Source organism: Salvelinus namaycush, chromosome 25, assembly GCF_016432855.1.
Source record: "Salvelinus namaycush isolate Seneca chromosome 25, SaNama_1.0, whole genome shotgun sequence".
Lineage (NCBI taxonomy): Eukaryota > Metazoa > Chordata > Actinopteri > Salmoniformes > Salmonidae > Salvelinus > Salvelinus namaycush.
The window spans coordinates 19,732,344-19,747,943 of record NC_052331.1 but is presented as its reverse complement, the minus strand read 5'-3'; the positions used below and the strand labels follow the sequence as shown (position 1 = coordinate 19,747,943).

The following is a 15,600-nucleotide window of genomic DNA, read 5'->3' as shown; positions in this document are numbered from 1 at the left end:
ATGGAAACTTGGTTAATGTGGTTCCAAGGCAATAATTTTATTCCATTGACATTGAATCAAGGAGAGCAACTGAAACCTGTCCCAAAATACTGCTGCTAACAAAAATATTCCTTTGTGGGTTTTTGAAGGATTAGTGATCTAATTTGCTTATGCAATCAGATTTTGAGCAATAGCCAAAATATCAACTATCCAAATGCAGAATTACCCAAATGATCTACCCTTAATTCCATTCCACTTTCAGAATCAGTCCTTTAGAATTCCGGATCAGCTGCACTTTAATTTCCCTCTGTGTTGTTCCATTAAACCCACAGACACTCGGAAGGCCGAGTGTCTGTGGGTTTTCGTTCCTCCTTTGTAATTGATTGATGAATTAAGGTCACACTTGGTTGTCTAGAGCTTAATTGAAAGGAAAAACAAAAAACCTACAGACACTAGGCCCTCTATGGAAAGGGTTTGACACCTCTGCATTACAGTGACGCTCAAGGCCTCCCGAATGGCGCAGCGGTCTAAGGCATCGTATCGCAGTGCTAGAGGCGTTACTACAGACCCGGGTCATTCCCTGCTGTGCCACTACCGGCCGTAGGCTTGAGTCCCATAGGACGGCTCACAATTGGCCCAGCGTTGTCCGGGTTAGGGGAGGTTTGGCTGGGGGGGCTTTACTTGGCTCATTGCGCCCTAGCGTCTCCTTGTGGCGGGCTAGGTGCCTGATGGCTGACCCCGGTCACCAGTTGAACGGTGTTTCCTTCCTCCGATTGGTGCAGCTGGCTTCCGGGTTAAGCTCCCGAGCCCGTTGGGGAGTTGCAGCGATTAGACAAGATCGTAAAATACAAAAGAAATGATACAAAAAACAAATAAAAGGGACGCTCCAGAACTTTTGTATCATTTTTGCCAGTCATTTTGAAAGTGATGCTCTTGAGCCAAAAGGGGTCCTCGTTTTTTGAGTGCAATTGTGCACTACATCCTCCCTTTCGTATGACATGTTATGTCCTTTTTTTGGGCAATCTGTATGTTATGTCACAAATACAATTTGTACAATATGTTATGAATTTGTTGTATTTAAGATCCCAAACAGCATCTTTAACTATTTATAAAGGCATTGTTATGGGTTTCATGTTTGAGAGACACCAATTGCATAAAAGCTAAGTGATAGCATGGCAGTCCTAAAGAAGTGCTGAAAATAATCTTATGACCAATCTTGGTTTATGTAATGTTCAAACATATGGCTACCTAGTCTGGCTAACACCTATCTCCTGAAGTCCTTCTGACTTCAGAGTCTGGAATGGCTCTTCGATGTTGTCGGAACAATGCATCGATAATGAATGGGGCTCTGCTTTTACTGGTTGGCTCTTTTCTGTGTCTCACTCAAATCAAATCAAATTGGATTTGTCATATACACTTGTTTAGCAGATGTTATTGCGGGTGGAGCGAAATGCTTGTGTTTCTAGCTCTAACAGTGCAGTAATATCTAACAGTAATATCTTATAATTTCACAACAATACACACAAATCTAAAGTAAAGGAATGGAATTAAGAATATATAAATATTGGGTGAGCAATGTCAGAGTGGCATAGACTTAGATACAGTAGAATAGGATAGAATACAGTATATACATATGAGATGAGCAATGCAAAATATGTCAACTTTCTTAAAGTGACTAGTGTTCCATTATTAAAGTGGCCAATGATTCCAAGTGTATGTATATGCAGCCTCTAATGTGCTAGTGATGGCTATTTAAATAAAGGTGAAATAAATAAATACATTTTTAAAGGTTGCGTGTTTTTGTGTCAGTAACATTTATTATGCAATAAATGTCCGTGGGAATGCTTTTATGCGCAAATATTGATAGAAAACAATCATATTGAAGTACACTTGGAGTCACGCGATGATATGTTTTGTTGTCCTCCCTCTATGACTTGGGAAACCATAGCCTACAGTTTATTAGGCTACAGATTAAATAAATGATGATGAACTTCACAGGATGGTGAAAGTGCGAGGTGATGAGTTTGATGCTCTTTTCCAATAAATATTGAGTGTCCTATTCTGGCGACATGATCGTCGAATCTCGCTCTTTTGTCCATAATCATCTCATCATGTAGGTCACAGGCTTTCTGCAATATTTAGAGTTAATGAGCCATTATGATGGTCAGTGTCAGTCCAATCACCATAGTTCCTAACGGGAGTGATTGACAGTTGTCATGGAGAGAAGAGGGCATTCCATCATGGCCAGCAGACCCCTGCGATGGCGAGAGATATTCTCCATGTCAGAGAGGTCCCATCCCTCATGCCCAGGGGGACAGTGTTACAAGGAGAGATATCCTGCAGGACTCTGGCCTTGACCCTCCCTGTCCCTGGGTCTCTGCATACAGTACTGAGGAATGACCTGCTGAGCCTTTTCAATAGACCAGGAAGAGAGATGGTCCTCTAGAGCCAGTCAGTGACCTTCTTATAAACATTTTCAAATTGCCAATGATAATCATGAGTATGATATGGACCAAATCACTGTAGACATGCAGATACAGACAGTGTACATCTGAGATTGGGTTTGTAATTCTCATGTTTTTGATATTATGAAGAAAGAACATGAACCAGAATATTTGGCAGTGTTTTCATTCCATTCCCTAAGACACTATTTCCACGGCATAAGTACACATCTGGTTGTAAATGTAATGGTGTCTGTCTGGGTTTGATTAGCATCCATTCATCTATCAACAACAGCAAAACTGCATTAATTAGCAGATGCTCTTATCCAGAGCGATTTACAGGAGCAATTAGGGTTTACATGCCTTGCTCAAGAGCACTTAGGCATATTTCTCACCTAGTTGACTCAGGGATTCAAACCAGCAACCTTTTTGATTACTGGCCCAACGCTCTAACCGCTAGGCTACCTGCCACCCCTAGGCTACCAAATGATAGAGTTAGTGTAGATTTCATACTGCAGGTCTATCTATCATGTCAGACTGTTAGGTATTGCATCAGCCCAGACAGGAATGTGTATTTGGACAAACCTTATTCTGTGGGGGGAAAAATACTCTCTAAAACCACATATGAAATAAACAATTAACTATGCAAATGTGGCTCTTCAGTTCAGGAATATTACTTGAAGTGGTCCTCTATGTATTTTTACAATAACCTGTAGGAATTTCATTTGACAGTCCCTAAACTGAACTCATTTTTACAACAATTTTACAACAATGGCTGTATAACTGTAAACGTTGTCTTTGACTCTTTATCTAAAGAGATGAGGTAGTTGGATATGCAGCATTCCCCTATAGGAATGAAGCTTTGTTTATGGGGCTTTTATATGTTTTCATTTGTTCCATGCCAACACATGAAGAAGCAGACATCTGCTTTCATTATAGACCACAGTTTTAAGGATTCTCCCCTCCATGTTTTTCTAGTCAAGCGCTGAAGGCTGCACTGGATCCAGTCGGTGGATTTTGTTTATAAATTATGGTATGTACAGTGTATATGTGTGTGTATATGAGCCATTGTCAGCTGTGAAATTCTGTCCATTTGGGCTTGAAACACAGCACATGCGTTAAGTATAGAAGCTGTGTGAGTGTGTGAGGGTGACAGATTAAAATGTCTGAACACTATTGGGTCTGTCACACAGTAGGCTTTTAACCTGAAGTGTTCAGGCCTCATTGACCCTGTCAAGGCCTGATGTGGAGTGATGCTGCACACCACAGAGCAGTGTTGGGATGCTAATGAGAGCGAGCACGCTCAGAGCCAGGAGGGAGGTGAGTGGGAGCCAGAGCCGCCTGCACACCCCGCACGCAACGGAGAAGGATTTACTCTTATATCACTAGGTAGCTTTGAAGTATCCTGGGGTGTTCACTCTGGTCAGCAATGACTCAGTCGAAGCTAGTGGGGAGGGGTCTCATTAAGGCTGCCTCTGCTACAGCAAACCACACAGAACAGAGAATCTTACAACAGCTTCAATGTTAAGATATAAAGAACGGTATTGTTTTTCAGACATACTGTAGTCAACGTGTCACCAAGGCTTGGCACAGAAACTGTGGGATCCAAACTGGTTTTGATCATCTTTTAAATGGGTTGTTTGTATTCTCACGTTTTTAGTTTGACCTCAACAGTCTCACCATGTTAACGTTCAATTGAATTAAGTCTGGTCCACTAATAACAATTCCTACATTTCTATGGTCTGTGTACAATTGCCTTTGTCCTCTTTTGTTTTTGGTGAGAGTCTGACAGTGTAGCAGTGACCGCCCCAAGTCAATAGTCACCATATAGGGGCATCATTTTGGCAACTAAGAGCAGAACATCTGGTCATAGATACTGTACCTCTTAAGACTGTGTTCATACTGGCGATTCCTAACACAAGTGCCTCATTAGTTTTCCTGCTATGTCCTCCTAGGCAGCATCACATCCACATTAATGTAAACTGTACTACGCCATCTTGTTTATACACAAGGGAAGGTCCTCGGGACAAGTTTAAACACAGGTCTGTCAAATAAATGACAGCGTTAACCATATAAACCAAGGTTTATTAAAGATAAGAGGCATTAAATATAATTCATACAGTTGAACAAATCAAATCAAATTGTGTTTGTCACATGCGCCCGAATACCGTGAAATGCTTACTTGCAAGCCCTTAACCAACAATGCAGGTCAAGAATTAGAGTTAACAAAATATATACTAAATAAACGAAAGTTAAAAAAAAATTGAATCAATCAATAGGTAACACAAGAAATGTACATAACAATAACGAGGCTATATACAGGGGGTACCGGTACTGAGCCAATGTGTGGGGGTACAGGTTAATTGAGGTAATTTGTAAAGTGACTATGCATAGATAATAAACAGCGAGTAGCAGCAGTGCAAAAACAAATGGGGGACGGAGTTCAATGTAAATAGTCGAGGTGGCCATTTGATTAGTTTAGTTGTTCAGCCTTTTTGTCCTAGACTTGGCGCTCCGGTACCGCTTGCCGTTCGGTAGCAGAGAGAACAGTCTTTGACTTGGGTGACTGGTGTCATTGACAATTTTTCGGGCCTTCCTCTGACACCGCCTAGTATATAGGTCCTGGATGGCAGGAAGCTTGGCCCCAGGGATGTACTGGGCCGTACGCACTACCCTCTGTAGCACCTTTCGGTCAGATGCCGAGCAGTTGCCATACGAGGCGGTAATGCAACCGGTCAGGATCCTCTCGATGGTGCAGCTGTAGAACTTTTTGAGGATCTGGGGACCCATGCCAAATCTTTTCAGTCTCTTGAGCAGGAAATGGTGTTGTCGTGCCCTCTTCACAACTGTCTTGGTGTGTTTGGACCATGATAGTTTGTTGGTGATGTGGACACCAAGGAACTTGAAACTCTCGCTCCTCTTCAGTTCCGTCAATGTTAATGGGGGCCATACGGCCCTCCTTTTCCTATAGTCCATGATCAGCTCCTTTGTCTTGCTCACATTGAGAGGTTGTTGTCCTGGCACCACACTGCCAGGTCTCTGACCTCTTCCCCATAGGCTGTCTCATCATTGACGGTGATCAGGCCTACCACTGTTGTGTTGTCAGAAAACGTAATGATGGTGTTGGAGTCGTGCTTGGCCACGCAGTCATGGGTGAACAGGGAGTACAGGGGACTAAGCACGCACCCCTGAGGGGCCCCAGTGTTGAGGATCAGCGTGGTGGATGTGTTGTTACCTACCCTTACCACCTGTGTGCGGCCGTCAGGAAGTCCAGGATCCAGTTGCAGAGGGAGGTGTTTAGTCCCAGGGTCCTTAGCTTAGTGATGAGCTTTGAAGGCACTATAGTGTTGAACGCAGAGCTGTAGTCAAGGAATAGCATTCTCACATAGGTGTTCGTTTAGTCCAGGTGTGAAAGGGCAGGGTGGAGTGCAATAGAGATTGGAGTGGATCTAGGGTTTTTGGCATGATGGTGTTGATGTGAGCCATGACCAGCCTTTCAAAGTACTTCATGGTTACGGACGTGAGTGCTACGGGGTGGTAATTATTTAGGCAGGCTACCTTCACTATCTTGGGCACAGGGACTATGGTGGTGTTTGAAACATGTAGGTATTACAGACTCGACCAGTGAGAGGTTGAAAATGTCAGTGAAGACATTTGCCAGTTGGTCCATGCATGCTTTGAGTGCACGTCCTGGTAATCCGTCTGGCCCACGGCTCTGTGAATGTTGACCTGTTTAAAGGTCTTGCTCACATCGGCTATGGAGAGCCTGATCACACAGTCATCCAAAACAGCTGGTGCTCTCATGGATGCTTCAGTGTTGCTTGCCTCAAAGCGAGCATAAAAGGCATTTAGCTCGTCTGGTAGGCTCGTGTCACTGGGCAGCTCGCTGCTGGGTTTCCCTTTGTAGTCCGTAATAATTGTCAAGCCCTGCCAGATCCGACGCATGTCAGAGCCGGGGGTAGTAGGATTCAATCTTAGTTCTGTATTTACGATTTGCCTGTTTGATGGTTTGTTGTCTGAGGGCATAGCGGAATTTCTTATAAGCGTCCAGATTAGTGGCCCGCTCCTTGAAAGCACAAGCTCTAGCCTTTAGTTCGGTGGGGATGTTGCTTGTAATCCATGGATTCTGGTTGGGAAATGTACGTACGGTCACTGTGGGGACGACGTTGTCAATGTACTTATTGATGAAGCCGGTGACTGAGGTGGTATACTCCTCAATGCCATTGGATGAATCCCGGAACATATTACAGTCTGTGCTAGCAAAACAGTCCTGTAGCATAGCATCGCATCTGACTACTTCTGTATTGAGCAAGTCATTGGTACTTCCTGCTGTAGTTTTTGCTTGTAAGCAGGAATCAGGAGGATAGAATTATGGTCAGATTTGCCAAATGGAGGGAGAGCTTTGTATGCGTTTCTGTGTGTGGAGTAAAGGTGGTCTAGAGTTTTTTTCTCCTCTGGTTACACGTGACATGCTGGTAGAAATAAGGTAAAACGGATTTAAGTTTGCCTGCATCATAGTCCCCGGCCACTAGGAGCGCCGCTTCTGGATGAGCATTTTCTTGTTTGCTTATGGCCTTATACAGCTCGTTGAGTGCAGTCTTAGTGCCAGCATCGGTTTGTGGTGGTAAATAGACGGCTACGACTGATATAGATGTGAACTCTCTTGGTAGATAGTGTGGTCTACAGCTGATCATGAGGTATTCTACCTCAGTCAAGCAATACCTCGAGACTTCTTTAATATTAGACATCGTGCACCACCAGTTATTGACAAATAGACACACACCCCACCCCTCATCTTACCAGACGTAGCTGCTCTGTCCTGCCGAAAAACAGAAATCTGCCAGCTCCATATTATCCGAGTCGTCGTTCAGCCAAGTCTTGGTGAAACACAAGATATTACAGTTTTTAATGTCCCATTGGTAGGATAGTCTTAATCGTAGATTGTCCAGGTTTTTTCCAATGATTGCACGTTGGCCAATAATACGGAGGGTAGTGGTGGTTTACTCACTTGCCGACGAATTCTCACAAGGCACCCAGACCTCCGCACCCTGTATTTCCGTCTTTTCTTCACACGAATGACGGGGATTTGGGCCTTGTCTTGACAAAGCAGTATATCCTTCGCATCGGACTCATTAAATACAAAATCTTAGTCCAGTTCAAGGTGAGTAATCGCTGTTCTGATGTCCAGAAGCTCTTTTCAGTCATAAGAGACGGTAGCAGCAACGGTTGCAGCAACATTATGTACAAAATGAGTTGCAAAAAAATGGAAAAAACAAACTAAATAGCACAGTTGGTTAGGAGCCTGTTAAACGGCAACCATCCCCCTCCGGCGCCTCTGCTGTCTAACTAAACAGTTCCCTCCTAAGAACAGCCAGCCGTGGAGGTCTATAGGGAAGTGGTAACAAAATAAACATGTAGACAAACAAACATTTAACATTTAAGATTTTTTTTTTTACTAATCCGATCGATAAGGCAACCCAAAATCTTTTGCCTGAAATACCAGATCATTTGCTTGGGCGGAATAGACAAAATACCAAATCCTGCCTACTTAATGTAAGGGACAGAAACAAATGACACAGCAAGGGCAGCCAAAGGCTTCTCCGGATCACATACAAACAATTATAACCCCGGCTCATTTACAAATTATCAATATCAAAACTTGTATACTTTATTAAATATTCAACATTTTCAAATAGACTCGATTCACATTACAATGTTAAAAGCGCATACCTTTTAAAGTTGGTAGGACATACCCTTCCTAAGTCCACACAACCAAAATACTGCGTCAAAGCCGCCTCTCCCAAAACAGCATTGAACACATCATAAAAGGTTGACAGACTTTCACAAACCGCCAACGGCGTGAAGAGGAAATATGTACTGTTCCCTCTTCTCCAGGGCGGAAGCAATGCTGCTATCTGAAAGTTCAGTTTCAGGTATTTATTTAAATTGATCACCTCACCTCGTCTCGTACCAGTCACTAGATGCCACTGGCTACATTAACATGGATGCTATTGCCAGCTACAGTGGTTTGACTTAAATGCCACGCTATTCTAAAGTCCTAAGTAGTAGTTGTTTGTCAGTGCGTACTCCCCACAGCCTGGGAGTGAATGACAGAACAGAAGGAAGGACTGGTGATGTAACTGGTGGTAGACAGCTGATGGCTCCATCTCCAGTCGGTCATTCCTTTCCCTCCACAGCGCCACATCCCTCCTTCCCTCTCTCTCCCCCTCTCCCGCTAGAAGGTGTATGCCTCTGCGTGATTGCTGGCTGGATGGGATCTTCTCTGTTTTGTGACCTCAGAGGTAATATATAGTGGTGGTGGATCCATCCAGCAGCAACCGCACCCCCCACGCACCATTCCCAGACCCCCCACCCCCTTCAGGCTTGCGTGATGAAAGCTGCTGTTTGTGTTGAGGATGGAGGGCCACAACTCCAACTGGAGCATGTGATAGTGACATCATGGTATGGATTAGCGTGCTGATTCGCCCTGCAGCCGATCTCATGATGAATCACTGCGATGAGTCGGATAACCATGGACTCTGGAGGGAACATTCACTAGAAATACCGTGTCACAGGCAGACTGATGGAGTCAACTCTATCTACTTCAATCATGCCAAATAGAGAGAATAGGCTATGCGGAGTAGAGAAAATAGCATCCAGGAGATTCAATGAATGTAACAGTCAATCTGGATGTACTGTAAAAGCTTCAGTCTTGTGAGAGCAATTGGTGCTGTGATGTGGTTATAAACCAGAGCCCCTTTAGTGGATTCCATTGTAAAACACATTGGTGTGTTGAATTGAGTCTGTGTATTGTCACAGGTGACATGGCTTATCTTGAACTTCGAGTGAACACCCCATGTACTATTCAGTTGATGATAATAGGCATACCTAGTTAACTATACTGAACAAAAATATAAACGCAACATGTAACGCGTTGGTTCAATGTTTCATGAGCTAAAATAAAAGATCACAGAAATGTTCCATATGCACATATGCTCTAAAATGTTGTTTACAAATTTGTTTACATCCCTGTTAGTGAGCATTTCTCATTTGCCAAGATAATCCATCCACCTGACAGGTGAAGCTGAAGCTGACCATTATGAAGGTGCACCTTGTGCTGGGGACAATAAAAGGCCACTGTAAAATGTGCAGTTTTGTCACACAACACAATATCACAGATGTCTGAAGTTTTGAGGGAGCGTGCAATTGGCATGCTGATTGCAGGAATGTCCACCAGAGCTGTGGCCAGAGAATTTAGTGTTCATTTCTCTACCATAAGCCGCCTCCAACATCGTTTTAGAGAATTTGGAAGTACGTCCAACCGATCTGTACACAATTCCTGAAAGCTGAAATTGTCCCAGTTCTTCCATGGCCTGCATACTCACCAGACATGTCACCCATTGAGCATGTTAGGGATGCTCTGGATCGACATGTATGACAGCGTGTTCCAGTTCTGCCAATATTCAGCAACTTCGCACAGCCATTGAGTGGGACAACATTCTACAGGCCACAATCAGCAGCCTGATCAACTCTATGAGGCAGATGGTGGTCACACCAGATACTGACTGGTTTTCTGATCCACACCTCTACCTTTTTTTAAAGGTATTTGTGACCAACATGTGCATATCTGTATTCCCAGTCATGTGAAATCCATAGACTATGGCATCATTTATTTCAATTGACTGATTGCCATATATAAACTGTAACTCAGTAAAATCTTAATTGTTTTTGCATATTGCGTTTATATTTTTGTTCGGTGTGGTGGCAACAGTCACAAGCAGGACTCATTCAGTTTATTTAAGTCAATGAAAGGAAGCTTTTTTACATTTCACTGGATCCGCTGTGACTGAGGCATACCAGTATCATTGACTGTAACAAAGGCACTTCTCCCTATTGTGTTCTTATGGTCAAACTGTCAACCAGTTTGTCTAAATGTGGAAATGTCCAGCCACTTGTAATTGAACTAGACATACTCTTACATTTTTTAAATCTTGTTTTCACTGGTTCTCCCAGTTGAGGCTCAGATGCTTTGTGTGTTATAATTATCTTAGGTAGGGCAAAGATGTACGTTCCCTTCATAATAGCCCTTACAGCAGTTGTGACGTCATACAGTACATTGTGAGTGGGAGTGATATTGGATGTGCTTTCTATTAAAAATACCAAGTTGTCAGTAGTAATCCCCAGAAAAGGATTTTCTAGATGTTTCTGACCAGTAGGGATTGGCTGGAAGTGCGTGACCACAAGAGGAGTTGTTGGCACGATTTTCAAAAGCTTGATTGCTTTTACTACTGTTTCAGGTTTTTTTCATACCACCCCCAGAGGTCTTTTACTACAGCTATGCATTCATTGTGTGTGCCTGCCACCGTGCGTGTGTGTGTGTGCTCATGTCTGTGTGTGCTTGCGTGTGTGTTTGTGGGTCTCTCCACGAACTCGCTCCTAAAAGTGGAAATAATCAAATTGATGGAGTGCATTTCCATGTTATCCATGCTGTTACCAATGCATTTGTCATGGCATTCAGTAAAGACGGTTGATGCAATAAGGTATATCAACGTAAGGACATCATTTTTGTACAATTCTATTGGGAATAGTGCCCTGGATATCACACAGTCATAGTTATTACCTTGACAATCTATGTTTGTATGTAATACTATGCAGATGTACTCTATGTATATTGTTTCAATTGCATTGTGGGCCTAATGTTCAGGGAGAGAATTCTGTGTTGGCCAGCAGTCATCAATATGTAACAGCTGTTATTATGAAATTCTTTACAGGCTAATGTAGCTTGCCATCCTGCACGCAATGGATTGAACAGACGCCAGGCCACTGTTAGGGATATGGAGGAGATTGACAGATGGTTTAGTTGCGTGACAGTGTCGCCTCAGCCAGCCAACTCCTACTCCCTCTCTCTCCTTCTCCATCCCTGCTTCCCTCTGGTAATCCTGACATGGATTTCCTTGTTTAGTCATGTAGGGGGTGGCCAGGAAGCCGCTGGTGAATATAATTTGTGCTGTGAACACGCAAAGGCTGTCAGACATCAGGGACCGGGCACAGTCCCTTCTGCTCTGTGCTCTCGCTCCCTGGCCAACCAGGTGATACCACAACACAGGGAAGCAGTGGGGTAGGAGCAGCCTAGTACTGTACTGTCTCTCTTTCGTCTGTGGTTCCCAGGGAGACGAGTGTAAACACGGCCTCTCTCCAGACACAGAATGTAGGGTCTATACCATTTAATAATAGCTTGAAGAAAAAGGTAGATTGGAAATACTGTAAAAAATTGGAAATGCTTAATAAACTGAAAATATGAGCCCTTTAGGAACATATCACCACAGCATGTGTGTCTACACAGGCTGGTCTCATAGACTAGACGTAACATAGTAAATAAAAAATACGGGAAACTCCAATGAGTATGATATGTTATGTTTGGTATAGTTACATTAGACAGAAGGTTATTTAAGGCAAAAGGAGGGTGGATGGGTGTGCGTATAACGGGAACGTCTAACAACCCAAAGGTGTCGTGTTCAAATCTCATCACGGAAAATGTAGCATTTTAGTTCATTAGCAACTTTGCAACTACTTACTACTTTTTAGATACTTTGCAACTACTTTCCATTTTAGCTAACCCTTCCCCTAACCCTAACATTAATGAACCCTTAACCTAACTCTTAACCCTAACCTTAACTCTAACCGTAACCCCTAGTCTAGCTAACGTTAGCCACCTAGCCACCTAGCTAACGTTAGCCACAACAAAAAGGAATTCCTATTGTTAGTGTCATATCGTATCATATTGTATTGTATTGTATTGTATGAATTGCAGTTCGTAACATACCATACGAAATAGATGACATGTACAAATTAATACATACCATATGTAACATATCATACTAATTTGAGTGTCCCAGATTTACTATGTAACGTCTACCTGTGAGTCCAGGTTGGTGTACAACACTGTTTGTCTCTCTCTCTATCCCTCTCGCTCTCTGTGTGTGAGAGAAAGAGAGAGCGCTCCAGGACATGTTGTGGCATGTAATGAGAAATGAGTTCATGTTAGTGTGCATAGTATGAGACAACTGTGAGAATTTGTATTATTATTGTGGACCCTAATCGACTGATTACTCATCATACATCTAATAAACCTGTTAGTCCCCTCACTGAGAAAGTGTTGTCCTTTTTCCTCTTATCCAGCCATCCAGGAGAAGCCATGCAGAAAGCACATCATGAAGCCGCCTTTGAACCACCAGGATACCAGGAAAGAGAGCCTGCCCATTGGAACCCCGAGGACCAGCATCAGCGTGGTAGAGAGTGACCTCTTACTGGAGGTGAGACAGTGGAGCAGAAGGGTCAGGCTGTGGTTTGTCCTCCCAAGAGAGCACTGATGAGCGATGACTGGGTCATCAGTCTACCATGCCGTGATTGTGTTATTTCTTTAAAATTAAGGAGTGCAAAAATGGCAAATAAAAGCTTGAATGAAATAAATCCACAAAGTTGAACTTAGCCGCATTTAGTATTTGAGGTTTAGAATATGTATTGATGATATCGTGGCACAGCGGAGCTGCTGGGAGGATGGGTGTAGGAACAGAACATTGCGTCCTCTAAACCCCACCTTCTCCATCCCAGAACCCTGCCCTCCCCTCGCCACAAACGGCTAGAAAATCTCCCTCCCTCAGTAGCGTGAGACTAAACAACCGATCATGATGCTGCTCAATGAAGATCGTGACACTGTTAAGTCAGTATTACACCAGAGAGTGGGAAAAGGGGGCCCAGCTGACCTGGGCTGACTCGAATTAGACCAGAGGTGACAAGGCCTAGCAAGGAGCATGCCAGAGTCACGCAAATGTCAAGCACAACAGCTCCAGCCAACACAGGAAGTTAATGAGGAACCCTGCATGGTGTTTCCTCCACTTTTCTCCCTGTTTTACTCTTCATATCAGGAGGCACGAAAACACAATTTTTTGTAATGTTTTGTTCTAACGTCCATTCATTATCAGAAATAGAGATGTTGTATGAAAAGCATTTACCTGTGAATTACTCATCACGTGCAATTGAAGTTGGTCCCCTGTGCTCTTAGCACATTCAGGTCCAAAATGATTGTAACCCTTGATAAAGAAATGCAAAAAAGACTGTATAAATGGAAAAAGTATTTGAAAATTACAATACAATTGCTCAGAGAAAGTTTTATTTAACAAGTAATAAAATACAATTTAGTAATAAAATACATTCTTAAACAATAGGTGTAAAATATTATTGGCACCCCTTTTTTCAAAACCTTTCAATACCTCACCTTGCGAGGATAACAACACTGAGTCTTTTTCTAAAATGTTTTATGAGATTGGGGAACACTCTGGGAGGGATCTTAGACCATTCCTCCATACATAATCTTTCCAGATCCTTGATATCGTTCATCTGCGCTTATCGACTGCCCTCTTTTTTTACGTGTTTTTAGATAATGGCATAATTTATGATATTTTTTTGTAAGAAATTATAAAATGGTTTGGTAACCCTGTTTGTAAGCTTTTAAATTATATCAAACTTAACCGTTAATTTTTTCCAGTGATTAAGACGGGATGTCTCATAGTAGGGTGGGGTATGCAAAATGGATCAAATTTGATTACCTCTATCTCCTAAATGTTTTGGAATTCCGGTCAAAAAAGTTACTTTCTGATCAATTCTACCATGGGCAAATATGTTTAGACATTTTAGTTCAAATCAAAAGGGGTGCGGTCAAAAAGTTATTAAAATCAAATGGAACGACCCTATGCTGTTTCCGTGTATAAAGATGTATCCATGTCTCTTGTCTCCTAGTCCTTGACTGGTTTAGCCTTGGTGGTGAGCACAGATGGGTTGATATTCTACGTCTCCACCTCCATTGTTGACTACCTGGGCTTTCATCAGGTATGTTATAATCACAACACCTTGTATTCTCAAATTGTGTATTATTACTCATAAAATGGTCCTAATTATTGAGGGTAAAAGATAAATAATTAAAGTAAATTAGTTGAAATACAGTGCCATTGTACAAGCCTTTAATAAAAAATTACATTCTGAGGAAAAATTGTACAGCATTGTAAAACGGGTTTAAAGTAAAACCACCAACGATAGAAACGTAACAAAATGTATACATTGTTTTTAGTGCAAAACCATGCCCTTTTAGTCATTAAACTAAACAAAACAGAAATCTAAATATGGTTATATAAAACAGATGACCAACCATGTCAATAGTTGAAAATAGCCAGTTGTGTAATTCACAGGATTTTAATGATAGTATGAGTTGTAAGTAACTGTCCTTTTTGAGTGAATAGCTTTCTATTGGGCCTCATTAAACTTTGGGTTTTAACATGGGAAGGAGACAAAAGAGACTGTTGATCGCTTCTCTGATGGGAATTGAGATGGTGTTGCTGTGTGTTCAACAATAGTGGCGTTTCAGAAGGCAAGCGTTGCGTGCAACAGAAGCAGATATATTTGGGACGGTTGAATACTTTAGTTGGGAGTCTGTCGTTTTATGAACAGTGGGTATAGCTGGAGATGAAAGAAAACAAGAGGAGTTACGAGTGTGGGCTGGGATTTCATCAGGGTAGCGTTGCATCTGTCCTCATGCAAGCAGCTCTGGTGTCACGCAAAGCACAAACAAGGCAGCGAGGAGGGCTTCCCACTATCCCACCGACCGAGGAGACTGCATGTTATAAATGCAAACTGTATGGAGTCATAACTCATTACTCACTGTTTCAACTGTTGTCACCAATTACCCATCTGTGTTACAAATTGTAGAGAAGTCATTAGTAATTACTCAACATTTTCACTATCTACTTCTCAGTTTTACTGATTTAAATTACTAGTTATAGATCTTTGACTGGCAAACAGTCAAACAAAGCAGTTTGATATTACTGGATGCACTCAGTAATGATCCAACAGTTAAACTCTTCATACATTCAGACTTTTTTTCCCCCAGTTGCTTTTCTGTTACAAAAAAAATATCTTAAAAAGATGGAAAACGTGTACAGAACCCAGATCTCCCGTGTAGATCTAACTGGTGGGGAGGAATGCCGAGTGAACTCCGTCAGTCACAGAAGGCCCTCCGGAGGCCTCCTCCTGGTCAGTGGGGGGAAACAGAAAAACAGAAGCGTTAAGTTCTCAGTGGGCTCACGGCAGGCTGACACTTACGGTGTCTGTCCAGATACCACCATGGCGT

The 15,600-nt window shown here is 42.5% G+C and overlaps 1 protein-coding gene across 1 annotated transcript in view; it reads left to right on the top strand.

The window, feature by feature from the left end:
- The window catches only part of LOC120019830 (aryl hydrocarbon receptor repressor-like), a 32,754-nt gene that overhangs the window by 14,317 nt on the left and 2,837 nt on the right, over positions 1-15,600 (top strand). The window contains exons 3-4 of the mRNA XM_038963244.1: positions 12,600-12,733; positions 14,217-14,306. Of these exons, the coding sequence (XP_038819172.1) occupies positions 12,600-12,733; positions 14,217-14,306 (224 nt within the window). The remainder of the gene's footprint in view (positions 1-12,599; positions 12,734-14,216; positions 14,307-15,600) is intronic.